This window comes from Xylocopa sonorina, chromosome 9 (genome assembly GCF_050948175.1).
Source record: "Xylocopa sonorina isolate GNS202 chromosome 9, iyXylSono1_principal, whole genome shotgun sequence".
NCBI lineage: Eukaryota > Metazoa > Arthropoda > Insecta > Hymenoptera > Apidae > Xylocopa > Xylocopa sonorina.
The window spans coordinates 9,097,975-9,125,667 of record NC_135201.1 but is presented as its reverse complement, the minus strand read 5'-3'; the positions used below and the strand labels follow the sequence as shown (position 1 = coordinate 9,125,667).

At 33.4% G+C, this 27,693-nt stretch overlaps 3 protein-coding genes and 1 long non-coding RNA gene across 6 annotated transcripts in view; 3 read left to right on the top strand and 1 right to left on the bottom strand.

Annotated features, from left to right (window-relative positions):
- The window catches only part of LOC143427534 (ATP-binding cassette sub-family C member 4), a 29,971-nt gene extending 4,943 nt beyond the window's left edge, over positions 1-25,028 (top strand). Inside the window, exons 1-16 of one of the 3 annotated variants that reach the window (XM_076901749.1) lie at positions 17,307-17,406; positions 17,467-17,577; positions 17,807-17,981; positions 19,159-19,290; positions 19,377-19,568; positions 19,681-19,989; positions 20,060-20,581; positions 20,808-21,113; positions 21,192-21,389; positions 21,461-21,962; positions 22,074-22,304; positions 22,381-22,617; positions 22,694-22,956; positions 23,051-23,490; positions 23,590-23,719; positions 23,933-25,028. In XM_076901749.1, the coding sequence (XP_076757864.1) occupies positions 17,333-17,406; positions 17,467-17,577; positions 17,807-17,981; positions 19,159-19,290; positions 19,377-19,568; positions 19,681-19,989; positions 20,060-20,581; positions 20,808-21,113; positions 21,192-21,389; positions 21,461-21,962; positions 22,074-22,304; positions 22,381-22,617; positions 22,694-22,956; positions 23,051-23,490; positions 23,590-23,719; positions 23,933-24,142 (4,032 nt within the window). In that variant the 5' untranslated portion in view covers positions 17,307-17,332 and the 3' untranslated portion in view covers positions 24,143-25,028. Of the gene's footprint in view, positions 1-17,306; positions 17,407-17,466; positions 17,578-17,806; positions 18,195-19,158; positions 19,291-19,376; positions 19,569-19,680; positions 19,990-20,059; positions 20,582-20,807; positions 21,114-21,191; positions 21,390-21,460; positions 21,963-22,073; positions 22,305-22,380; positions 22,618-22,693; positions 22,957-23,050; positions 23,491-23,589; positions 23,720-23,932 lie in introns of those variants that run through there. The other 2 variants (XM_076901747.1, XM_076901750.1) reach the window with 2 other exon arrangements.
- Positions 277-4,164, top strand: Polo (Serine/threonine-protein kinase polo). The gene is made up of 7 exons (XM_076901792.1): positions 277-578; positions 998-1,222; positions 1,305-1,522; positions 1,595-1,890; positions 1,983-2,279; positions 2,454-2,854; positions 2,949-4,164. Exons 1-7 carry the CDS (start codon positions 489-491, stop codon positions 3,144-3,146), a joined length of 1,725 nt encoding a protein of 574 aa, XP_076757907.1. The 5' UTR covers positions 277-488; the 3' UTR covers positions 3,147-4,164.
- On the bottom strand, positions 1,528-5,597 carry LOC143427598 (uncharacterized). The gene is made up of 2 exons (XR_013102331.1): positions 5,320-5,597; positions 1,528-1,749 (listed from the first exon to the last, which is right to left on the bottom strand). It is a non-coding gene; the product is annotated as an uncharacterized LOC143427598 (long non-coding RNA).
- On the top strand, positions 4,634-16,633 carry LOC143427535 (ATP-binding cassette sub-family C member 4). Its single transcript, XM_076901751.1, has 16 exons — positions 4,634-4,787; positions 8,956-9,070; positions 9,818-9,928; positions 10,042-10,176; positions 10,311-10,524; positions 10,643-10,865; positions 11,149-11,805; positions 11,960-12,465; positions 12,547-12,828; positions 12,900-13,129; positions 13,202-13,701; positions 13,828-14,058; positions 14,173-14,507; positions 14,582-14,827; positions 14,924-15,226; positions 15,325-16,633. The coding sequence occupies exons 2-16, from the start codon at positions 8,997-8,999 to the stop codon at positions 15,463-15,465; spliced, it is 4,188 nt and encodes a 1,395-aa protein (XP_076757866.1). The 5' UTR covers positions 4,634-4,787; positions 8,956-8,996; the 3' UTR covers positions 15,466-16,633.
- Positions 25,029-27,693: the final 2,665 nt, after the last annotated feature.

The following is a 27,693-nucleotide window of genomic DNA, read 5'->3' as shown; positions in this document are numbered from 1 at the left end:
ATGTAAGCGTAAAAACAGCACTACAAAACGAATTGATTTAATTTGAATAATAGTTTATAGCAATTGCATTCAGTTATGCAATTATCACTTCTTCTTACACTCATGAATATGAAGATTCAAGGTTAGTGAAATTTGTCAATCATTTTATATATATATATAACTATCACTTATAGTGAAGTAATTTCTGATTGGTCCATCATGGTTATAGTATCAAACGAAACATCAGAGTTGGTCAGATCCCAAAGGACTTTTTCTACAGTTGGTTGTATGCGCAGGTAAACGCGGGATTGGTTAAGAAAGTGGGATTTGAATATTGAAATCCGTTGCTTATCTCCTGCATGACAAAAACAGCAATTTGTAGTTGAGAAGAAAGTTGGCGTAGAATATACTTCTTTTTTGCGGGACGTGCAAGTAACGAAGCAGTATTAACCGTAACACGAAGATTCCCAGTATACGTTAAACGAATCGGTGAAAGAAGTAGTAAAAAAATGTCGAAAGACGAAAAAGAATCCATTCCAAATGTGATATACGATGTAAACTCGGGGAAAAGTTATCTCAGAGGACGATTCTTTGGAAAAGTACGTACAGTTTTGTGAATAAAAATAATTTAATAGATTTTATCTTTTTACCTGGAAAGTTTGACGGAATCTCGTCGTATTGTTTCCCAATTTGTCTGTTCAAAGAAGTTTGTTACTTCTTCCATTCGAAATGTTTGAGCACTTGTTGCTTTGCCTCCTGAATTGAATGATATTTTTCATAAAATATGATTCTTCATACTTTACTTTGATGATAATATCAATGTAATAAATATCACAAATTTGTAGGACATGTTTCTAGTAATTCATTGTTTTAATTCTATTTGCATTGTATATTCTTAAACACACAGGTAATATACAATTGATTTCTATATTGTTTATGTACTATTTATTTGTTACAAATATAAAATATATGTATATATTTCATATCTTATTTTTATTGTGTACGTGTGACTGTGTAGGGTGGTTTTGCAAAATGTTACGAGATCAAGGAATCAGAATCACGCTGTGTGTATGCTGGGAAAATTGTGCCAAAGTCGCAAATTACGAAGACCAATCATAGAGAAAAAATGACGCAAGAAATTTCCATTCATCAAACTTTGAATCATAAAAATGTTGTTGGCTTTTATGGTTTTTTTGATGATCCACAAAACATATATATAATTTTAGAATTATGTCGAAAAAGGGTGAATAATTATTAACAATTTCATTGAACTAATCTTCCTTGAAACGCATGAATATTGTTGACATAATTGTTATAATTTCCAGTCAATGATGGAATTACATAAGCGTAGAAAGGCACTAACAGAATGTGAAACCAGATATTATATGAAGCAAATTTTAGATGGTGTGAGCTATTTGCATCAGAATAAAATAATTCACAGAGACCTAAAGTTAGGTAACTTATTTTTAAGTGATGACCTACAGGTGAAGATTGGTGATTTCGGATTAGCCACTAGATTGGAACACGAAGGAGAACGCAAGAAGTATCTATTCTGTGTACATATATATTATTATATATATTTAGTAAAAAAATTAATATTTTACTTCATTAACAGGACACTGTGTGGAACACCTAATTATATAGCACCAGAAATTCTAACTAAAGCTGGCCACTCCTATGAAGTTGATATATGGAGTATTGGATGTATTATGTATACTTTACTTGTGGGAAAACCACCTTTTGAAACATCTAGTTTGAAGGAAACTTATGCTAGAATTAAACAAGTACAATATAAAATTCCTACGCATATCAATACAATAGCAATGAACATGATATCTAATATGTTGCAAGGAAATCCATCAAGACGTCCTTCCATAATGAAATTAATAAAAGACCCATTCTTTACCTGTGGTAAATATAGTAAATTTTTATGGAAATGTTAAACCATTGTCATTACCCTAATGGAATAATTTCAATTGCAAAGTTTTTTAATCTTGTTATAGGTTTTATGCCAGCTAGTTTACCGGTATCGTGTTTAACAATGGCACCTCGTCTAGACATGTTGGAAATGCATAATCAACGTAAGCCATTATCTGAAATGAATACTAATGTAGGTGGAGAAGGACAAGATTTCGTATTTCGTGTACCTAACAGTCCGGCGCGTAAGACAAAGCATGTAGATGCGGTAAACGAAGTTCAAAGAAAAAATCTTGACATTAGAAAAATGCTTCAGTCACTGCTAGAACAGCTGGCTAGTGTATTAAAGACTGCACCAAGTAAAGAAACAACTTCATCAGCAGGTAAATCGCCTAAAGCTTTAAACATTATTGACGCTATTTTTGTTAATTTGTAACATTCAAGAAAATATAGATGAAAACCAGTTATCAAAGTGATAGTATTATATAAAATGTAATTGTTTACAAGAGAACTTATTCTACTCCATTTATTTTATACATGTTCTTTAAACTGTACAGATGAAATGACAGATCCAGCCGCACAGCCTGTTGTTTGGATAAGTAAATGGGTTGACTACTCGGATAAATACGGATTCGGATACCAACTTTCTGATGATGGAGTGGGTGTGATGTTCAACGACGGTACCCGATTAATAATGTTAGCCAATTGTTTTAATATTCATTATATAAACCGTGAAGGGAAAGAATTATATTACACTGTCAAAGAATATGCACCTGAATTAGAGAAAAAAATGAGGCTAATGAGTTTCTTCTTAAAATACATGAAGGAACATTTAATGAAAGCTGGAAGTTCAGTTACTGTACAACCATGCGATGCCATGTCTAGGATACCATACATGCATCAATGGTTTAGAACACAGAGTGCCGTAGTAATGCAATTGACTAATGGAACAGTACAAGTGAGCAATTAAACATTCTAAAAACATTATTTTCATTTAAGTTACACATCTTCGAATACAATTATTTTAATTTTTCATAATAATTGATTTTTAGATCAACTTTTTGGACCACACAAAAATTATTATGTGTCCTCTAATGTCGGCTGTTACGTATATAGACACAGAGAATAATTTCAGAACTTACAGATTTCAAACTATAAAAGAGAATGGATGCTGTAAAGGTTTGGCTAAAAATTTGGCGTATGCCCGTGAGAAACTTTCGTTAATGTTGTCAAGTCCTCAAAATCGATAATCATTAAAGATCAATTTAGAGAGAGAAAAAAGTTCTGATACACAGTGTGTTTTAGAAGTATTATGTTTTTCTTCTGTACTAAAAGTGATGCCTTTATATTCGACGGATAACAAATACAACTAAGTAGTTATTCTATTTTAATTTTATTTTTTAGAAGTATATCGAATTTTTGCTAGGTGTTTAGTGCAACATTCAAACGAAACATCTACAAATTATGCCAACACTTTAATTATTTGAAGATCTTTTTGTGTCATTCGGAAGGAACTGCCAGATACTTTCTTTTATGATAGTAGTTCTTTTTGTAATATCTCATATTTTAATGATTACATGAATGAACGAGCACTTAAATTTAAGCTGCCACGATATTCATTACTCCGCGTAAACGTTGAGAATAATTGTACAAAACATAAAAGTTCATAGTACTTGATCACCATTTCTTTGATGGAATAGTGCAATTTAACAAAATGTTTATATCTCTAATACGCGATTTCTCTAGCGAGGAAAAGAGTGGCCTTAATATTTAATAATGTTCCGAACTGTGCACATTCTAAACAAGATACTTTTTCTCATTCAATGTATTCTTTATTTAGCCAATGTTAAGTCTGTGACGTATGTGTAAAGTATGTGTGTACGCGCTGTGCACCATTTAAAATCTTTTGAAATTATTAACTTTTTCCCTTTTGACTCAGCAGGAAGAGATACATAGTGTTTCTTAGTGCAAAATTATTGTACAGTGCCTACGAAATTGTAATGTTAAATTTGAAATAGAGCAAACGATCGTCAAAACGCGAATGACAATATTTATGTAAGAACAAAAATCATATTTTAAAGATTTTACTCTTTAACGACTTGCAGGAATGAAAGAAAGAATATTTACAAATGTACATACATATAAGTATCTTATGGTACTATACATGATGCATATCATATAAGCATATATTGTATTAAAACTGAGAAAATTGTAACGATATTAATATTTTTATAAGTAGCACACTGATTTGAGGATAAAATAAATTGTTTTCATTCCTAAGCCTCCCTCTTTGTTGTGTTCGAAACGACCAGATTAGGTTAGACGCATATTTACAATTAGATTGAACACATACTATACACGTCTCTGTGTCAGCTTTTATCAGTTCTCTCCCAACTGCACGCTATTCTAAATTTTCAGAAAGAGATTCTGAACAAACTTTGCACTTAAGCAAGGGATGTGTAAAAAAGTATGAAAATAGAATCAAAAAATAGTTAAAGGATACATTTAAAGGTACAAAAGAAAATGATCATTTCTTGTTTCCTAATTATTCCAGAGTGCCTACAATAAATTAGAAATATATTGATGTAATAACAAGGACAAATCTAAAGATCGCATCTAGTATAAAAAAGAAAAAATAATACATATACCACTCTTCTATATATCGACAATTGAATACAGCAGTGTCTTCGTAGTGGTATAGTACGTCACGTATCGAAGAGGTAAGCTGAGGAAAGTCGAGGAGTGTAGTCAGTAGTGGCGCAGGCTTTGCGCCAAATACGCGTGTATTAAAATTTGATGCGTGTTCCTCATCGGATAAAAGTAAATTCAATTTATACATAGAATGTCACATTCTTCGATCGAACAAATAGCAAACTGCATTGATACAGAGAGTGAGTAATCAAAGATACATTTACTAACTGTCTGGCGTCTATCGGCCATTCAACTGTTCCTGATCAAAATTCCCTCCTGAATAACAATTAAATGTGCACATACACATGTCCACATGTACATGTGCATATACAAAGTGCCGCGATATTAACATCGAGGCCAGTGTGCACGCCACATTTAAGCATAAGCGGCATTCTTATCCTTCGATCTGAAAATATCTTTGCCAGTAAACTACTTATAGAAAGGCACCTTTTCAGAAAACGATTTTCGGATGGACCTAAAGTTTATTCGGTCTATGTACGTTGGGATAGCAGTATTCTATGTGTTGACTTCATAATTGATATAAATCGGGTATCGAAAAATGGTGGAGAAACGAGGGTTAGCATTACCGTGCGACGAGAAGCACGTGTATTTTGAGATATTGTTTTAACGAGCATGCTCAGTTCTAGAAATGAAAAGTTTACTTCAATTGGCTGGCTTTTACGGAGGTGCAAATGTACATCCGATGGGTATAGGATATTGCGATTTGTTTACTGATCGTACGACCATTCTAGCACGTATTGAATCGAATTGAAAAGAACAGTGGTATATTACGTGTACGTTACACATCACGTGTCATCCACAGTTAACCCATCTCTCAACTACTCTGTCTCGATAACAATTTCGCGTGGCATCGTTTAATGCGACCATTAGCCTGACTCTACATTGCACAACTAGAAGGCGTATACTCGCGATTATTAAACAGTGACCCATGGTTAATAACAAAACAATAACTGGATATAAAAATATTTTTAGATATCTAATAGGTGGAAAATTTTTATTCGCAGATAAAATAACGGGCTGAAGAGACTTACCGAGTTACTTTGCAGCGGAATTCCTTTTATGGTTTAACTTTGCAATAATAGTCTACTACTTAACTTCTTATTGCATAACGCGTTTCAATTGTCGTTGGTAAATCTTCGCGATTTATTTCAACAGTTGTTAATTAAAATGACTTGGCCATATTATTTTCGTTATTTCTTAGAAGGATTTGCCGAGAGTCTATTTATGGTCATTTATACGTTCTTTCTTTTTTTAAATTGATCTTGTTTTTTAATAATAATTAAGCATAGATAATTGCGAGGAAAACCGTGCTAATTACTTACATTCTTAATGGACTTTTTGCAATTGTAATTTAATCGATTATCTCTTTTTACGACACGTTTATCTTCCAGTAATTTGCATCAATTTGGTAAAATCTTCGTAGGAGATAATAAGTAATAACGGTTCGTTTACCTTCCGTGTAACTTATTTTACGACATTGCGTATATACATATGTTTGTGTACATGAGATGTAGAATCGGCACAATATATCGCACAATGTAACGGTTAAATTTGTTGTTTCTCTCCTTCTACGATAGCAGGAATTATGAAGTTGACTTTATTTCATCAATTTAAAGTTGTATTCTTTTACACTAAACAATTTCAAATTAGTTGTACACGTGATGAAAGAAAAAACAAAATTTTGAACATCGTAATTTTCTTCGATGAAAGATAAAATTCAAAGTAAAAAATTGCGATGTACCGTGTTGAATCTTGTAAAGTTTAACTGCTTTCGAAAAAGAACATTTTCCGTGTTTAAAGAAATATTTATGCATGATTGGGAACAGTTTCTTTTTTGCCAATTCTGCGTAAGCTGCATAATGTGTGCAATAATATAACGATAAAGATAACTAGAATTAATTTATACAAATTTATTTCCTTTACTTACTCAGATAAGCCGTATGTATTTTAAGCAGGCTATTTAAAATGAATAAAAGTTTTGCAATTTTCAGGGGACTTATTTGATAGAATTGTTTGCTGAATAATCATGACGAGCGTAGTTATATCCGCTTGGTAACCTTGTGCACCGTGAACAAATGACGATTACCTGTTCCTTACATACAAGTAATTATCCTAAAGAAATGTCTACTACATGATATATTCTCTTCTGATAAGAAACTATCATTTTAAGCATTACCATTCCCCCCACCGCCGCACTTTTACCATAAACTTCCTAGCAATTTATTTATTCTCTTTCTCATTCTCGTTATCTTACGTACGTTAGTATGCACAATGTGTGCAATCAAGTGGCTGGGATATTAACGTTGAATTATGAGTGGCAGAGATTACTTGAATCATTTCATCTCAACAGCGACACGCGTGCACACCTGATAATTAACAAACTAAATGATGATTTTCGCCTTTGTTGTGATTCGCATCCCAGAAACGGTAGGATTTTCGACGTTACTATGTTATGGTTGTACTCAGTTCGAAATTTCTAATGACACAGCAAAGTTTCCACGATGTACTCGTGTCTATCGGATACGTGCGTTTGTGCTTGCTCGCACGCGCTTTTATCTTTTCGACTGCATGACTTTGTGTTTAAAGACGCAGCCTCGTAAATTAAAAAGGCGCCAGCGGTTGCAAGAAGTTGCTCAATTCATTAGAATCTAGTTCATCACTTCGGCGCGCACGGTGAATTTCAATTAATCGGTTGCACGTTTGTAAATCTCAATCGGGACTCGTCGCATGGACAAATAGACAAAGTACAATGCGAAGTAATGGGTTGAAGGCGATCGTGTCTTCTAGGTTTCTACGCTTGTCTCGATCACGGAAGCGGAAATAAGTCGTCTTCGAAATAAATATATTCGCCCAAGTAGCCTTGACTTTTGGTAATCCAGTAATCTACAAGTGCACGTTAGTAATTCGAGGTGATAAGTGTTATCAAATCAAGATCACGTATCGAATTTATTGATTTCTATACTCTTTATATTTCTATACTAGTTGCACTGGTCTTGGCAAGCAATTAATAAATTTAACAATTATTACGCCCACCGTGTCCCTCTTGTTTATATTTTTCTCCATCTACTTTCGTTTCTCGCTACACGTACAGTTATTTTTATTATTAATTTTCATTTCTAGGCATACATTTCTAGGCAATCATTTCTATTACATGTTGTTATAGGCACGTACACGTATAAGGATGTGTAATATTATATTACAGTATAGTATATTTATATACTAATATCTCTTGCTTGCTTGATCATGGTGTTTAAATATTAATCCGTTCTCGACTGGGAACCAGATATCTTGCTATTCTTCTGTTATGGATAATATATTTCGAGTCTCTTTTATTAGGATACCGAATGTCTCGACCGTAAATGTGAAATGTCTCACCTAAAGGGATTTGCTGAGTAACATTCAATTGTAAGCACCGAGGAATTGACGCTAAGTAATTCATCCCATAGCCTTGTACAAGTGGCATCGCGATACAAGATGTTTCATTCATAGCATTATATAACCGTCATCTTGGACATCCGTATTAACGAAATAAACTCGTCTAAAGTCCCTCGCAAGCATTCGAAGAGAAAAAGCCAAAAGGAAAGCGAATCTCAGTGTCGTAAAGATGCTCAGGTTCCTTTTTTTTAAATTATACAGCAGAGAAATGAAAACGATATTGGCGTTCTCGGATATTATTAGGAGCAATTATGTGTATCTTAAACGATTCTATTCCCTCGTGGTTCAGTATCAGATCATAAAATCCTATCGTGACGTATACGTACAACATATTGCGCTAAAAGATCATTACGGTGTTTCCAGCCATTATTTGAGGAATGATCAAGCAAGAAAAAAGATAAAGGGAGGAAACTAAGGTACACACTTCGGATTTGACATCGCATACGTGATCTCTTTTTGTACACACGTATATATAGCTGTTTTTGTATACATATATATATATAGGTGGTCGACTGATGTATCTCTTATTTTCCTTCGTGATATGCGGGAGCCAAAAGTGTCTTGAACTACAGGATTGAGCGAACCCTCGTCGAAACAGAATTCGTCGATGAAAGTTTTAAGCACGCAGATTTAGTAACTGTTATCAAGATCTTGTCTTATATCAGTGTCAGTTTTCAAGTGATCGTTGAATTAGTTGGCAATTAACTTCCTCACCAGGAGGACTCCCAAGCGGATAAACTACTCGAATGATAACAACGCGTGTACCTTGAAAGTTATACGTGTTTGATTCTATCTCGCGTTTGATTTCGTTTCGAGTACTTTCGATATCTCTCTCTCTCTCTCTCTCTCTCTCTCTCTCTCTTTTCAAAACGGATTAGAAAACGAACCGTCTCTCGATTTTGTTTGTCAAAGGGTCGGCTTAAGCGATAAGTTAATGCGGCGCATCGAAGAAGATGGACACGAGCAATGTGAAGTCGAAACCAAATCCACGGGAGAAGGCGAACCTTATATCAGTGTTGCTTTGGTGGTAAGTCACTTTGCCACTAAAATTTTCTTATGCATTGGATCTAACAATTTATTTATTTATTTATTTGTACGTTTATGAATATAAAAAACTGTAAAGTTATATGTTACAGATATATTTGGTACAACTTCGTAATTATGAAACAGTAAACTCGTTCGAACTCTAAATTAAAATATATAAATTGTTAAATCCTTGACAATGTTTCCCTATGTTATCAAACGTTCATTTACGCAAGAAAGAATAACCGTTTGTCGTGGGCTACGTCACCCAAGGTGACTTTACATTCACAAAATTATTTCTATTGCGTTTTTTACTGCAAGTCATGGAAAAGAAATCTTAACTTCTGTTCTATTCTTATTTACGTGATAATCGTAAACACGTAATAGTTTAAAGATAATTACCATGTACAAAGTTTTAATTATCATTTTTCAACCTGTAATCCTGTATAGTTAAAAATACTTTTAAAAGAGACATGTTTTTCGAAACTTGTAGTATACATTTGTAACAAGTCAAATACTGATTATTCTTCGTTAGAAACAATTTTTTTTACGGACTATCAAAGATGCTCAATTTAATGTTACGGACTACTCTGTGTAATAACCCGTGTTAATTGTTGATGAGTAAACGTATCTGAATGTGTTACCATTAATTAAATAACCGGTTACAATAACATACCGTTGACAATTTAATTGCTTATTTTCTTGGTGAAATGCATATGCTAAATTATCCATTACATTTGATGACATGCAGGTGGACAATAGACTTATTCAAGACAGGTTACAAGAAGATTTTGCAGACGGATGATTTGTATAATCCTTTGAAAACTGACCGGTCAAACGTCCTGGGGGATCGATTAGAAAAGTTGGTAGCCTAACTAATAATTTAATACATTCTCAGTTAAATATTTTGTATGTATATAAAATATTGTGAGCTACTAACGTTTAAAAAGTATTTAATAAACGTACGATTTGCAGACAATGGAGAATCGAATTAGAAAATTCCAAGAAGCACAAAAGGCGAGCCAGCCTACTGAGAGCGATTTTCCGTACCTTTTTGTGGGAGTACAGCAAGCTCGGCTTAATGCAGATATTAAATGAATTTTTTATTCGGTATATTTTATTCTATATATCCATTTGCGAGGTGATCATGCGAAGATGCCTCCATTTAAAACGAATAAGTTAAAAGTATGTCAGTATCCTCAATTTATTTTATTTCTATGACCATATACCGTATTAATTTGAAGATTGGGAACACCGATATTTCTGGGCGGGCTTCTACGTTACTTCAAGAAAAGCACGAACGAAACGTACGAAGCGTACGAGACCGCGCTTCTTTATGCAGCTGGAATTTGTATAGCAACGGCTGTGAATGTGATTACTCTTAATCAAGCAATTTTCGGCGCGTTCCACGTTGGTGCGAGAATCAGAGTCGCCACTTGTTCTGTGGTGTATCGAAAGGTAATTTAAAAGAGCAAGCCCACCAAATAATTTTCTAACTTGTTATATATATCGTTACGATGTATAATCTTTGAAACGGAAGCACAAAATAATCATGCTATTTCCTTTTATGCAATAGGCGTTACGACTTAGCAAAACAGCCCTCGGAGAAACAGCACCAGGAAAAGTAGTCAATTTAGTGGCTAATGATGTGAATAGATTTGATCTCGTTTCCATTTTCATTCATCACATGTGGTCAGCCCCACTTTCAGCATTAATTATAGCGTACTTTCTTTATACCGAAGCTGGATATGCTGGATTAATTGGTATAGCCGCTGTATTCGTCGTTGTGCCGATTCAATGTAAGTTTCCAGTAATGTAATTACTGGGTTGCGGATGTTTGTGTGAATTGATATTTTTATAAACATAGCTAAAACAGATTTATAAATTATTGCATCTTTGCAATAAGTATTCGCGATTAACCAGAAGAATGATATTGTTGTTTTTCTTAGATTGAAGTAGCCGAAAATAAATGTCGATGCAAAAGTCTGTTTATATCTCTATATAAATGTATGCATGTGTGTGTTGAGATAGAGAGAGAGGGAGAGAGAGATAGATACTTATAATGTTATTTATATGTTACAGCGTATACGGGGAAATTGTCTTCCAAGTTTCGACTACAAACTGCGATAAAAACCGATGAAAGAGTGCGTTTAATGGACGAAATAATATCAGGAGTCCAAGTGATTAAAATGTACGCTTGGGAAAAGCCGTTCTGCGCTTTGATCGAAACTGCTCGTAAATTAGAACTGCAAGTCGTTACCAAAAGTGCCTACATTAGGGGCATTTATATGACTTTCAACTTGTTTACAACAAGAATGGCCCTCTACTGTACTCTAATTAGTATGTTATTATTTGGAAACGAATTATCAGCCGACAAGGTGTTCGTTTTCTCATCGTATTTTAATATTTTGGCGCACACAATGTCTGGAATGTTTGTACGAGGTTTTGCGGAAATTGCTGAATGTATGGTGGCCGTAAGAAGATTGCAACATTTCCTGTTGTACGAGGAATTCCAGGAAAATGGATTTACTTTAAACAAATTTGCAACAAGCATTAATGGTAGTATTAATAGTGTATCGAAACAGGCATCCAACAAAGCTTCCAAACAGGATATACCGTATATCGATGATGAAGTAGGTGTTTACGAGAATCTGGATGATTCTTCGGAAAAGAGAAGGCACAATGGTCTGGTAGTTGTTGCCAGCGATTTGCTGAAGAATACGGCGAATCTTATGACTGGTTAGCATTTTCATCTATTTCAAGACTTTAGAAACGTTTCATACGTATAGATAAATATGCATAAAGATAACATTTTAAAAGATAAAATTTCAAGTCTAGATATTAATAAATTACAATTTTCTAATATTTCATTAATGTATTCCATGTTTTCCAGAAAGGAAACGTTCTTCAGTAGTGAACGACGAAACGTTTGCGGTGAAGATGACGAACTTAACGGCTAGATGGGAACCAAGTCAATCTGAGAATACACTCGAGGGTCTGAACTTAGAAATAGATAGGGGAAAGATGTACGCTGTGATAGGTATGGTTGGAGCTGGGAAAAGTTCCTTTCTATCTGCCATTCTTGGAGAAATAGATGTGGTCGAAGGCCATGTACAAGTAAATGGAACTCTGAGCTATGCTGGACAAGAGGCTTGGGTCTTTGGGTCTACTGTTAGACAGAATATTCTTTTTGGACAACCCTATGATCGTCATCGCTATCAGAAGGTTATTAAGGCTTGTTCTCTCTTACGAGATTTTAAGCAATTCTCACAAGGTGATCAAACTATCGTCGGGGAGAGAGGTAGTTCCTTGTCTGGAGGACAAAAGGCTAGGATTAATTTAGCTAGATCTCTATATAGACAGGCTGATATTTATTTGTTGGACGATCCATTGAGTGCTGTGAGTGTTTTTAAGATAAAGATCTGACTCTGTGCATGATTCTAATTTAAATAGTTACGTATATGGTCATATAAATTTCAGGTTGATACTCATGTTAGCAAGCATTTGTTCGAAGAATGTATGCAAAGGTATCTAGCTGGAAAAACAAGGATTTTAGCTACTCATCAATTGCAGTATGTGAAGAATGTAGATGCTATTATACTAATAGAGCAAGGAAAAGTTACAGTATTCTCTTATTATCAAGATTTATTAAACCAACGACCAGAGTATGCTGAACTGCTAGCAGCGGAATCAGAAATGAAGGAAGAGAATACTTTGGAAAGAAGTGCTATGAGAAGACAGTTTTCATCGTCAAGTACTAGAGTAAGATCATTATTTCTTTTAAATTATGTCATTTATACACGTACGTACACACACGTACATTATTTCAATAGAGTCGGACTCCGGAAGCAAGTAGTGGAGGAACGGATGACGAAGAGGAAGATGAAGATCCTGAGAAATTGAACGATGGCTTAGAGGGAACCTCTCGTGGTGTAGTGAAGGGACCAATATTCTTAAAGTACTTCCAAACTGGTGCCAATTTATGTCTTGCCTTTACGCTATTTTTCTTATTTATATGTACACAATTTATTGCAAGTCTCAACGACTATTTTGTTCCTGTTTTGTGAGTATTGGAAAATATTTCATCAACCATTATTTTCCTCGAGACTATTTTATAAATTTCGAATGTTTTCAGAGTAAGTGAAGAAGAAACCCGGAATTATTATCTCAAACAAGTTTCATTAAATGCAACCAATGATACTTCGATCAGAAATTTGGACATTTCTTCTATGTACAATTATATGTATATTTATACAGCTATAGTTGTCGGATTATTTTGTATTGGTATAACTAGATCTTTGGCCTTTTACAAAGTGTGCGCATTGTGCAGTCAGAAATTACACGATATGGCCTTTAGTGCTTTAATTCGAACAGGCATGAGATTTTTCGATACGAATCCCAGTGGTCGTATCCTGAATAGATTTTCTAAAGATATGGGAGCCATTGATGAACTGTTACCAAAAGCAATACTCGATGCTGGCCAAATATGTATGATGATGGTTGGATCGTTAACTGTGTCATGCATCATCAACCCCCTTTTCTTAATCCCTATAGTATTTTTGGGCACGGTCTTTTATTGGATAAGAAAAGTATTTCTGAAGACTAGTAAAAATATTAAAAGAATGGAAGGAATGAGTAAGTATTGTTGCGAAATTTAAATAAAAAAAAATTATATTAGAGTATAAATCACTGATCTTTATCTGTAAATCATTGATATCAATGTTGATCCTATCAATAAAAAATAATTTCTCTTTCTTGCAGCTCGATCCCCTGTGTTCACTCATCTAAACGCTACTCTAAATGGATTGACTACTATAAGAGCGTACTGTGCACAAGATATACTGAGAAAAGAATTCGATAAGTTACAAGATGTTCATACGTCCACCGTTTATATGTATGTAGTGGCAAGCACAGCCTTCGGATTTTCATTGGATGTCTTTTGCTTCATCTTTACGTCCTTTGTTACTTTCAGCTTTCTCATATTACAGCAATGTAAGAATTTAGCCGATATATATTTTTGCTACATCAGTATTTTTCTGCTTATATTCAATACTTACAGTCTTCAGTAGATAGTAATAATAAATTGAAATTGGAAAATACTTTTAGCATTTTCTGGTGGACAAGTGGGTTTGGCCATCACACAAGTAATGGCTATGACCGGAATGATTCAGTGGGGTATGAGACAGAATGCTGAAGTAGCAAACCAGATGATGGCTGTGGAACGTGTGTTAGAATATACGCAGATTACTCCTGAACCGAATTTACGTGATAGGGGAAAGTTTGCAAAGAAAGCGGAGAAGCAGGTTGCACTTCCTGCCAATGCGCCGAAGCATTGGCCTATGGATGGATTGATTAGGTTCAGAAATGTTTATTTGAGATACACAGAGGAAGACCCTCTGGTATTAAAGGGTCTGAATTTTGTTATAAACCCCGGAGAAAAGGTTCGTTGTCTTTGTTCAAGTTTGAGCAAGAATATAAAAAGGAAACAATTATATGGACTTATAATGGTTTGCAGATAGGTATAGTAGGAAGAACTGGCGCCGGGAAGTCTTCCCTGATAGCAGCTCTATTTAGGCTAGCCAAAATCGAAGGCGTTATAGAAATTGACGGTGTAGATACTGGGTCTATTTGTTTAGAAGATCTGCGTCGCCATATATCAATCATTCCTCAAGATCCTGTTCTATTTTCTGGCACTTTAAAACGCAATCTAGATCCTTTCAATGAATTTACAGATAAAGCTTTGTGGGAAGTACTTGATGAGGTATGTTAAACGCACACGTATGTGTACGCACTTTTTTCTCTGCGCTCATATGTATGCATTTTAATAATAATAAATATAACATTTATATTATTACAGGTAGAACTTAAGGATGCTGTAATTACCGCTGGTACAGGATTGGAAAGTCGTGTTTTAGACAGGGGTAGTAACTACAGCGTTGGTCAAAGACAGTTAGTTTGTTTAGCAAGAGCTATTTTACGAAATAATCGAATACTCATGCTCGATGAAGCTACCGCCAACGTGGACCCACAAACAGATGCCTTAATTCAGCATACGATACGAAAGAAATTTGCCAAATGCACCGTACTTACTATCGCTCATCGATTGAATACTATTATGGATAGTGATAAGGTTTTAGTTATGGATAAAGGTCATATGGCAGTAAGTAAAATTTATGATCTAAGAAAATATCAAAAAATTTAGAAATACTAATTTAAAACCTGAACTAGATACAAAAATAATTATACTTTAATTTACAGGAGTACGACCACCCACATATTTTACTACAGAACAATTACAGTCAATTCACTTCGTTAGTTAAAGAAACTGATCGTGCTATGTACGATCAATTAGTTAAGGTAGCTAAGCAATCTTACGTTGCCAAATACGAACAACGATGATTATATAATAAAAAGAACTTAATAGATGAAAATCATCAAACGATGAGATAGAGCTTGTATAATTCAAAAGCCATACTTTCTCACTAATTTCAATCTCATTAAGTATTATTACAAGTTCCACGCGTAAACGATATCCGAGGAAAAATATTTTTGTACTTCCGTGTAACATTATTCTGCAAGTACTTCCTTGTAAAATATAAACAAGAGTGCTGCTGTGCGGCACGCCCACATTTCTAATGAACACTTTATATTTTTCTACGTCGAATTTTACACATTTACACCATGAGGAGTTTTATACGTACTTACATGGTCCATCAAAAAATAATGTTTATAGTTTTAGATGTTTACGTAAATACCAAATGAATAGTTAAGATATTAAATTACGAATTAGTATAAGATCTTTTAGATGAAAATAATATGAATGTACAACGTTTATTATACGTATGTATATATATATATAGATACGGATCAAACTTCTCACCTGAGGTTTCCAAACTAGTAGCCGCTATCTTCTTGACCAACACTAAATGACATCAAATACCCAAGTAATATCGCTTATGTATCGGCGACCATCGCTACGGAACGAAAATAGAAATTAGAATTGTCTGCATATGTATGTTTTTATATGATATATATACACACACACATACAGTAGTTACTGTGGCAATAGTCACCAACGATACATACGGTATCGATCCTTGATATCGTCTCAATGTGTGATTGGGATAGAAAATGACTACTATTTTTGAAAACTCTAACGAAACAATCGTTCTATATATATGTATATATATACATACATACATACATACATACATACAATGATTGTATTATATATTATTGACGCAAAATGTATCGTAACTTTCTACACATATTTTAGAATGTTTTATAATGGACATCGAGGATCGATTAGTCTATTACACATGCTGTGCTCGGGAAATCCCGTAAATAAATCGATATGATCGATCGTATTATGTAAAATATAATCGTATGAATAGTGATATATTGTTTATCGTAATTAGCTATTTTTTGGAGATTATATACATTGTTATGTTTTTCTTTTTTATGTACATGTAGGTATACGTTTGCTGACTTTTATTACATTATATCGGATCGTAAATCAAACTATACTTTTATATACTAATAAAAAATATTCATAGTATTCCCATTACCGATCTTTTCATGTCCCGAACGACTGCTTCATTCCTCCAGACGGTGGTATCTTACGTAAGATCCTTAAGATGCTTAAGTCTTCGCTCTTAGGTGTAGGTGTTATGTCGTTTTGATCAGTACAGTTTATAACTTACATAAATACTTTGGTTGTTACGAATTACAAATGTAAACGTCTGGATATTTTCATTGGTAATCGTGAAGGTAAATAAATGCACCACTTTTAATCGTGATTGAAATTAAAATTAATGACACACCGACATTTGAGACGCGACGCGCGCGGAACAACGTTTGAACTCGATTAATAAATGCGCACTCTCGTTGGCAAGTAAACGTCGGATTGGTCGAACCAGCATTGACGTAATACGTGGGCAACAATGGCGCCCACTTCTAATTCATGGCAGAATTGAATAGCACGTTACGAACTTAAAAATTTGGTACGCTTTTACATTTTGTACAGGAGATAATTATGCAAAATATATTTATTGCACGACTTATTCAATTAAAGAGTCAAAATGTCCCATCGAGGGAAAAGGAAAACAGCCGATAACTTCCAAGTAAACTCTGTTCAATGACAAAATTAATCATGCGACGTTTATCAGTCGGTATAAGTATCGCGGGAAATGCTAATAGGTATTAGTCGGGTAAGAGTTTGTTTAGAGGACACGTTGAAGGAAATTTGTTTTAAAGAACTAGTGAAATGGAAACAAAATTTGCGTACACTAAACAAAATCCACAGAAAAGAGTAAATCTGATTAGTCGATTATTCCTTGGGTATGTCTTCTGATCCTACATATTATTTTGAGCGTTTGCTTTATCCTTGCATGATTTTAGATGGTCGAAAGAAATATTTTTGAAAGGCGCTAAAGGGACTCTCGAGTTATCGGATCTTTACCACCCTTTAAAAGAAGATGAGTCTAAGGTAGTCACGGAGCGGTTAGAAAAGTAAGCGTAATAATAATATCGTCTATCTAAATTGTTTTTTTCGCTATTCAATTACTGAAGCAGACAGGATTTAAACTCCCCGTCAGTTGGAGCGCTAAGTTTATAAGTGGTGATTTTTATGGAAAACTTTCAACATTAAAAACAACACTGTAGCAAAAAACAGTTAGAAAGAATAATTAGCAACGTAGTGAGAAAACGAATGAAATATACATCTTTTCACTTGTTATAGATGTTGGAACTATGAAATCCAGAAATGGGAACAGAAACAGAAGGAAATGCATTACAATGATGAATTTGATCACAAAAATGACCGTCCATGTTTAGAAAAAGCTTTAATCCGTGCGTTTGGGAAAGAGTATTTTTTCATTGGCCTTCTAACAGCAGCTCAATACCTAGGCCTGAATGTAATAATACCTTTAATGATTTCATGGATTATAAGCTATTTCAAGATCGAGGATGGCACCGATTCGATCACAAGAGCGGAAGCTTTGTCATACGGCGGTTACTTAATGTTTTGCTTGGTGTTAATAGTGTTCCTTATGCATCATAGTGACTTATTATCACAAGAGATGGGCATGAAATTAAGGGTCGCTTGTAGTTCATTAGTTTATAGAAAAGTATGCGGTAAAATTGATGATTTTATAATTAATATAAACAAATCTATAAAGTTGACTCGCGAGAAGTGCATTGGTATGTACAGGGTGTCCCATTTAAGTTGACTCGCTTGAATATTTTCAAAACGGTTAAAGATACTAAACATGTTTTGCGCAATAATCAAATAGCTTCCGAGGGCATATTATCTGATGCGCATAACTTTCATTTCTATATAGAAATGCACTGAGAACGATCATTCTTAGTTTCTAAATGACTTTTTTAATTTTTTACAATATTTTCAGAAATTAGTGGACGTGCATAGTGAATCTGTTGCTTCAGATTATTTAAGGTTGTACATCCTTTCGCGTACCATAAACGATTGACCACTTACGAATACCCAACATGGTAAAATTTGTTTATGAGCGTTTCTAAGAACATAAAATGTTAAATACAATATGTATCGGTCACTTATCTTTTAACTATTGTAAAGTAATGATTACGTATCATAAGTCATGACTTGGTACTTTCGTGTAAAGAATAATAATATGTTGATCGAATATACAATTTCACTTTTTGCTGTTTTGTAGATTGTAAAATAGGTCAACTTAAATGGAACACCTCGTGTACATTTAGATGATATAATTTTCAACATATTTGTTCCGTGTGCAAATAATTAACATTTTGTTCTCCGATTAGAAATGACCTTCAAAGCTTATTGATAACATATACAACGAAATCGCATAGTATAATTGTTAAAGCGAATATTCCAGCAATACTGCGACATATTCGTTTCATGATAACTATTACTTTAAGTATAAAAGAACTTTACGGTATCATGATATTTACAAAGATTATCTTCACACATTTATTATAAACGTATGTTTATGTTGTCAGTAAATCTTAAACAAAAAAAGATAACAAAAGAAATTTCAAATCTTACGAACGAGATTTTTTCATAATATTGAATCTATTGGTTTATGTTTGTAGATGTTAAGACTTAGCAAAACAGCGTTGAATCAAATCACATCCGGTCAAGTAGTGAACATACTTAGCAATGATGTTAGCCGGTTTGACGAGATGTGCTTTTTTTTAAATTTCATCTGGATTACGCCTATACAAGTAACTTTAATTAGAATGGCATACAAATTGAATATCAGTATTTCCAAATGTTTATGGCTCTATAACTTATTTAAATCAATTTTTAGATTATCATCATTACTTTGATATTATGGCATAAAGTAGGAGTGTCGAGTTTAGTCGGAATAGGGGCTCTTTTACTGATAACTCTTCCAACTGATACTATAATTATAATGCTGATTCACAAAATGCGAAAGATAGTAGCAATAATGACTGACAAAAGGGTACAACTTATGAATGAACTTATAAATGGTATACAGGTGATGAGAAATTAAATTTTTCTTGGTTGTACTAGACTTTTTATAATTTCATTTCTCGTACGCATATTTATAGTAGAATGGGTAAAAATAAAATGTTCGATGTATTTCTCAGGTGATCAAAATGTATGCTTGGGAGCAACCGTTTGATAAAATCGTGGCAGCTATACGTGCTAAAGAAATCAAAAGAATAAGGCGCTCGACATACATTCGTGGAGTCTATTTAGCCTTTGTAGTATTCACAACTCGCGTAGTTCTTTTCTTAACTCTTTCATCCTACGTTTTATTAGGGAACACCCCGAAGGCGGAGCTGACATTCATGTTGTCCAGCTACTTCGAGGTTCTCCAGCTAACGAGCACGTTATTATTTCCACAAGCTCTCATGTTAACTGGAGAAAGTTTGGTGACCATCAAAAGACTAGAGGTTGTTCAACTATTCAATTCTACAATAATTATCTACTTTATTTTTATTAAATTAAACAATTCTCCTTTAGGAACTTTTACTACTACAAGAACAGCCATGCAAAACAATTGCATCTGACGAAATGCGCCAAAATGGATTGTTAAAATTCAAGAAAAAGAAACAACAGAAAGAAAATATAGAATCTATTGGAATGAGGGAGTCAAACAAAAATTCTATGTTAAATGATACCGAAGAGCGCCCACCAGTTTCAATAAATCTAAAACGAGTATCTGCAAATTGGATATCCGACCAACTACCCCCTACTCTGTGCAATATCTCTATGAAGGTTCAGGGAGGACAGTTATGTCTTCTGGTGGGCCCGGTTGGCTCGGGCAAATCTTCGCTTTTGCAGCTTCTTTTAAACGAACTTCCCCTTGGAGCTGGAAATTTAAACTTATATTATAACATGTCCGGGGACATTGGACAAATTAAAACAGTTAACAATTCAAACTTCCGGATTTCCTATGCCAGTCAGGAAGCTTGGCTATTTTCTGGAACAGTTAGAGAAAATATTCTCTTTGGGCAACCTTATGATAAGGACAGATATATGGCTGTGAGTTATGTCTAGAAATGTTTAATATCAAAGACCTTATATAAAAATATGTGTCAGTTGTCGTGAAACATTCGTAAACTGCTTGCACATTCATTATCGGTCGTATGATATCTCCGAGTATTAGTCTTCACCATAGATAGATGTTCAAGTACATTTTGCAAAGTTTGAATAAAACCATGTGAGATATCAAATTACCTGTGTATTAAAAACGCAACACACATTCCAGGTAACAAAAGCTTGTGCCCTGATAAAGGATTTTCAACAGTTCCCTTACGGTGACATGACCAACGTGGGAGAAAGTGGTACCGCTTTGTCTGGGGGACAAAAAGCTCGAGTAAATTTGGCACGTGCCGTTTACAGGCAAGCGGACATCTATTTATTTGATGATCCCTTGAGTGCAGTAGATGCACGTGTGGCTAGACATCTTTTTCATAAATGCATCAAAGTCTACCTACGTGGAAAAACTAGAATTCTGGCTACACATCAGCTACAGTTTGTTAAACAAGTTGACAATATCGCAGTATTAGACCGAGTAAATATAAATTTGTTTAAATATTTATTCTTAAAAAAACCAGATACATACTGATACTTTCCTTAACATTCTTTTAAGGGATTCGTAAAAATGCAAGGGTCATACGAAGAATTATCCAAGTTGCATGAAGACTTTCTGGATACAATAAATCGCATCAAAACATCAGCGGAAGTTAACAAGCAAAACGAGAATGTAGAAGTCGTCGAAAATTCATTTCTTGATAGTACGTCTAGTAGGAAAAGTAGAACTTCTACAGTATCCAATGCCAGTAGTGTGGTAATTAATACATATATCCTACAAAAAAGGAAACAATTCATTTTAAAGATTACTAGACAAATTATTTTTAGAATTCCTACAACTACGAAGATCAAGAATTAGCTCCAGAAAATAATGAAGCAGCAGGAGCAGGTAGATCTGCCCATAAAGTTTATAAAGAATATTATCGATATGGTGGTTCGTATTTTATACTTACTGCTTTGATAGCTACATTTGCCTTATCTCAGGCAGCAACCAGTGGAAATGATTACTGGGTTTCTTACTGGACAAATGTGGAAATTATAAGAAGGTCCCTAAAGAATGGTACTCATCCGTTCAAACCTCAATATTACTCATACTTATTGAATGGGACATACTTGTCCAATGTGTTTAAATTGGACAAATATGGTCTAATATCTACTGATAATGCTTTGTATGTGTATGCACTTTGTATCATTTTCTGTGTTACGACTGTTTTCGCGAGGAATATTTTCTTCATGAAGGTTTGCTTGGATGCTAGTAAAAATCTTCATAATACTATGTTCTCCAATATACTGCAAGCGGTGATGACGTTTTTCCAGCAAAATAACTCTGGTAGATATTTTACCTCTATCAATACGTATATACATACCACTGCTCTACATATTTTATAAATTAAATTGCAAAAATAAATGTAATACATGTAAATTTTAATCATTTACATAGGGAGAATTTTAAATAGATTTTCCAAAGATGTGGGTGCTATGGATGAAATTTTACCTAGGGTGACAATGGAAAGCATCCAGGTATTCCTTATTGTAGTAGGCATTATATTGATGGTGGTAATAATAAATAATTGGATGCTAATTCCGCTGGTTATACTGTTGACCTTGTTCTTGTTTGGTAGAATATGGTTTCTAAAAACCACGCAAACTGTTAAACGTTTGGAGGGTGCAAGTAAGTACTCAAAAATCAAAAAATCCAAAATAACGATCCACTGAAAGTAAACAGATTAATTGAAGTAAAATTTCAGCAAAGAGTCCAATTTTTGCTCACATAAATGCCACGTTAAATGGCTTAGCTACCATTAGGAGTAGTGGATCAGATGTTCTGCAATTGTTGCAAAAACAGTTTGATAATTTGCAAGATGTGCATAGTGGTGCATGGTATATGACAATAGTAGTTCCTGTTGCGTTTGGTTTGTATGTAGACATACTCGTGCTTGTTTTCATCACATGTGTCTGTTTCTCTTTCATTTTTATGAACACAGGTAGATTGCTTATAAATGAAATTCTAATCAAATCTTGTTTACTTTCGGATCAAAATGATACTTCCAATGCTTACAGGTGACATCCTTGGGGGCAATGTAGGTTTAGCCATATCACAGTCATTGATCATGATTGGAAGTTTGCAATATGGAGTGAAACAAAGTGGTGAAATGGTGGCCCATATGACGTCTGTAGAGAGGATATTACAATATACTAATTTGCCTAAGGAAAGTTCATGGACCAGTAAGAATCCTCCACCAGCAGATTGGCCACAAAATGGACAAGTGGCTTTGAAGAATGTTAGCATGAGATATGATGTGAACGAACATCCTGTACTAAAGGTAATCGAAACAAAAACAGCAATAATATTCATTAAAAGATTATTTGTGGAATCCCTTATTTAATTATTACCTTTTACTTATCCTATTTTCGTAGAACTTAAATGTGACCATAGAAGCAGGTTGGAAAGTTGGCGTTGTAGGTAGAACTGGTGCAGGAAAATCATCACTAATATCAGCTATTTTTCGCTTGTTTGCTGAGGGTCTAGAAGGAGAGATTAAAATCGATAATAGGGATACTAGTACATTAGGCTTACATGAGTTACGATCACAAATATCTATTATCCCTCAGCAACCATTTTTATTTTCTCAAACATTGCGCTATAATTTGGATCCATTTAATACTTATGACGATAACTTACTGTGGGATAGTCTTCGACAGGTTGAATTAAATGACCTTACATTGGATCAGAAAGTGACATACAGTGGAAGTAATTTAAGTAATGGAGAAAGACAGTTGATATGCTTGGCCAGAGCTATTTTAAGGAACAATCGAATACTTATTTTGGATGAAGCAACAGCAAATATTGATCCTCAGTAATTTCAATTATTTTACTGCCTTTGCTTTTTTTTCATTTTTTGTTAATCTTAATGTTCACATGTACACTAAATATGTTTAAACACTTGTTTTTCCAGCACGGATAATTTAATTCAGAAGACCATAAGAACAACATTTGCAAATTGTACTGTTATTACAATTGCTCATCGTTTAAACACTATTATCGATAGCGACAGGGTCATAGTAATGGATAATGGTACCATAGTGGTATGATTAACACTCTATTTTCAATTAGTTTAAATATCAAGGCATTACGCAACGTTCCTCTGGTTTTAAATTGTTAATTTCAAATACCAAAAAGATTTGACCGCATCGTAAACAACCACATCTAGCTTTTATCATTCAAATTTATTTGCAAAATTGTAGAAGCAATCTTGCTGTATCCTAATACTATAACATGTACTTTATCTAATGTTCCAGGAATTCGGTTGTCCTTACGAACTATTACGAGACAAGCCGCAAGGAATTTTCTCGCAAATGGTAAACAACACAGGTGCATCCATGTCGCAATCCCTTCGAGATCAAGCAGAGGCAGCTTGTATGAAAAATACCAGACAAATAAGTCTAAATCTAAGCCGAAGAAGCTCCACATCGGAGGAGACGAACGTTATAACGCAGAGCTCCCTGTAGGCACTTTGAAAAGTAAAAACCTAGTAAAGAAAACAATAAACTACAATTTAACTAAGAAGGACGATGTTTGCAGTAACCTAGTTCAAAGAGTAATAATCATGTTGAATATCTCGTATTTATTTAAAATTCAAAATATCGATACAAACGTTTGTTCAAGGAAATGAATAATTCTTTGTTTTCCTCAAATCTAGAGTCGTTATCACTGCATTTTAATATAATCATTTCACCGTTAAAATAACAATCTGTGTACTATATTTATTTCTTTGAATTCTTAATGGCATTAAGTTTCACAGAAATCAATCAGAGAGTACACTCGTTAAAGCGTATATCTATACGCAACTAAGTTTTTCCCTTGAACGGAACATCAAAGAATTACCTACAATGTTTTCGTCGTACTTCATTCTTGTTCCATGTATTTCTGGAGGCAGTGACGGAACTTAAAGTACATTATTGCACGTATATTATCTTCTCGGGAAGACTCTTAAATAAATGAATAACAAATTAAAAAAAAGATAGAAGATAATTATTGAGGATCTTCACTGATAAAATTAGAATTCTCTCTACACTTGTGCACATGCTTTGATATCTATTACTACCATCGAAGTATAGTCGAATAAACCTTTTTCGCTTCTAAATGAGATTATATACGAGTTTGTGTCACCCTTACGTTGTAAAAGGCAATAAGTTCTGTATGTATTCTATTTTATAAGAGTCAAACCCTTAGTAATAGATTAATTTTCCTTTCTTTCCTCTACAAATTTTAAATGGTTACGTACACGAGTCTTAAAATGTGTGTGTCAAGTCTTAAATGTATGTACGCGCGCGTGCGCGTGTGTAATATTTAAATTCTCACTTTTAATTAAATTCGTTACTAAAGTAGAGCCTAGTATAAGTATACTTTTTTTTTCTTTTTCTTTTCATAAAATGTATTCTTTTCTCGCTAATCTAAACGGTATATTTCGATTAGAATTATTTAGCGGATCGGACACGCACATGGTATCAAATCCTCCCATTCGACCGCCAAAGTCTCTCTAATTCCCGCTACTTATATTGAGCTACATGGTCTGTATACACTTGCAACATTTCGACAACCCAATGTACAAAAATTAACAGAGCCTACACGAAACGAAAGCTTGCGATGTTATTTACAGAAAACGATAAAATTCGAATCACGGGAACTGATGTCTTCACTTTAAATGCAAGTAACTAATGTTTTATTCAGACTAAACAATAGAATATTTGAAATGTGAAATACTCCATTTCTTTTCAATTATTGTTTTTAAACTTTCAGTCTCAGTTACTATTTAAACGAAACACGGATCTAACACCATCACCTTCTGAATATTAATGTTGGAAATATTTTGAACAGACCATGGTATATATATGTATATATATACATTCAGTTCTCATATGGTATGTATTATATACATGAAAACGTATCTTTCATATTTATTAAATCTATTTCACAATATCGAAATTCCTTGCAAGCTATGATTTCCTTATGCTTTCTTAATCATTGTCTATTGGAAAATATTTGGCAGAATTTTGTTCTCGAAGAGCTCTATCTTTCCTTTAAAGATAATTAAAAAAATTAATTTTGCAAGGAATTCACGTATCATGTAATGCAGATTCCAGATATCCGGTTTGAATTCTAATTTGTATGCACGTCCTAAACTCTAGATACATAATACATTCATGTAAACTCTTGAATAGCACTTATCGTACACTTTGTTGTCCTTTTTTTTTTATTTAATCACTGTATCTTGCAATTTACTTTCAGTCCTTATAATGGTGCTTAATTATGTTCTCTTACTTGTCATCCATATTTTGCAGACAATGTTGTAACTAAATTAAAAGCTATGTTTAATTTAATCGTTGGAATTATAATTCACACTTAGGATGCAATTTTTGTTTGAAATTTTCTATGACAATTAATCCTTTAAATATAAATTACCTAAGTGTAAACAAAACCTAATAGGTGAATGTTCCTTTCTTATTTATTCAAATAATACATATCTGTTGCCCGTTCTAACAACAATTATATTTTAATAACAACATTTTAACATCATCAAGTGCTTTATGATTGTAAATTATATCAATATCTTCCAACACTTTGTGTCACAGCTACATTTAATTTTACTTTATAAGTGCAGCTATAAACTATAGTACTAAATATTGTATAACAGCGATTTTATGAATAATTTTTCTTAGAATATTTGGAGAAATATTCTCTAATCATTTTTACATCCTATGCTTTACTTAGTTCCTTTTTTTTGCTTTTTCTTTGTTAAATTTTGTCTATAATTAATAAGAGAATATAATTTATGGTATTATATATATTACATAGTAAATCAATTTGTAATTGAATATAAATTATAGCAAAATATAACTGCATAACAAGAAAAAAGAACATGAAATACTAGCAGTTTTTTAAATATTATTTTGTTATATTATTAATCTCTCTCTCTCTACTAGTCGAAAACTATTGTTTTTTTTATCGAAATTGTACATTAAATTGACACTTAATGACCTAAGTAAATAAAAGAGAACACTGTTATATAATATTGTACCACAAATTTTCACTAATATTTTTTCATTTCCTTGATTATTTTGCAATCTGTTGTACATTGGAACTCCACCTATAATTGTTCCCTTATCAGTATAATACTCTTCTATATAATATCATCTTTATTTGGCGAAAAACAATTGCATTTTCGTAAATTTAACGAAATCTCAAGTTAAATAATAGTTTTAATTTTGTACCTTTCATTTTATTTCCCAGAAATATAACTTGTTCAAAATATATATAAGTAAAATCATGGGTAAAAAAGTCATAAAATTATATTTAAAAGTCACGAGTAAAATATGGATACTGTACACTAAAAGTGAAACTTTATCATTAGCATAATTCATAAATTGTACCTATGATTACGTAATCAATTTCGATCTCTCATTTTTTATTTCTTTTTTGTCTATTTCAATTGTTTTCCTAGAATAAAATATAAAAAATTTATTCTCTTTTGCATTCAGAATATCTTTTCCGTTTTTTTCTATTGTGGCTAAGAATGTTATATCTGCTAATCGAACTTAAAATATTATTTTTTTTTGTTTTGGCAGTTACGATATCTTTTGAGCAATACGTGTGATATCTTTTAAATTATAAATTTATTCCTGTGTATTATATTAATTGCATTTATATTTTTTCTGGTTTATAAGACATCATATCACTGAATGAAAAATTATAGTATCATGTAGATAAAACCTATTGTGTTCTACACCTTCTAAAATGGAGAAAATTCCTGAACTAGTTTTTGCAACAATGAGTATTTACTACCTTCGCTATTACTCAATTATATTCCACGAATAAAAACGTTAATATTACTGTCCTTCTAGCTGCTCGTACAATAAGGCGGTAATCACTATGTTACTGAAATTTCAATTAATTGGAAAGAAGTAGGAAAGTGATTAACGTTTTGTGTCCCTCCCTATTGCATTGTTTGATCCTGACAATAGTATATAGTCACATATAACATCTAAAAATGTGAAGTAAC

Coding starts and splice junctions, on each gene's coding strand:
- Polo (XM_076901792.1), top strand. CDS start 489: ATGTCGAAAGACGAAAAAGAATCCATTCCAAATGTGATATACGATGTA. Junction 579..997: donor GAGGACGATTCTTTGGAAAA/GTACGTACAGTT, acceptor GTGACTGTGTAG/GGTGGTTTTGCAAAATGTTA. Junction 1,891..1,982: donor AGACCCATTCTTTACCTGTG/GTAAATATAGTA, acceptor ATCTTGTTATAG/GTTTTATGCCAGCTAGTTTA.
- LOC143427535 (XM_076901751.1), top strand. CDS start 8,997: ATGGACACGAGCAATGTGAAGTCGAAACCAAATCCACGGGAGAAGGCG. Junction 13,702..13,827: donor TAAAAGAATGGAAGGAATGA/GTAAGTATTGTT, acceptor TCTTTCTTGCAG/CTCGATCCCCTGTGTTCACT. Junction 14,508..14,581: donor TTATAAACCCCGGAGAAAAG/GTTCGTTGTCTT, acceptor AATGGTTTGCAG/ATAGGTATAGTAGGAAGAAC.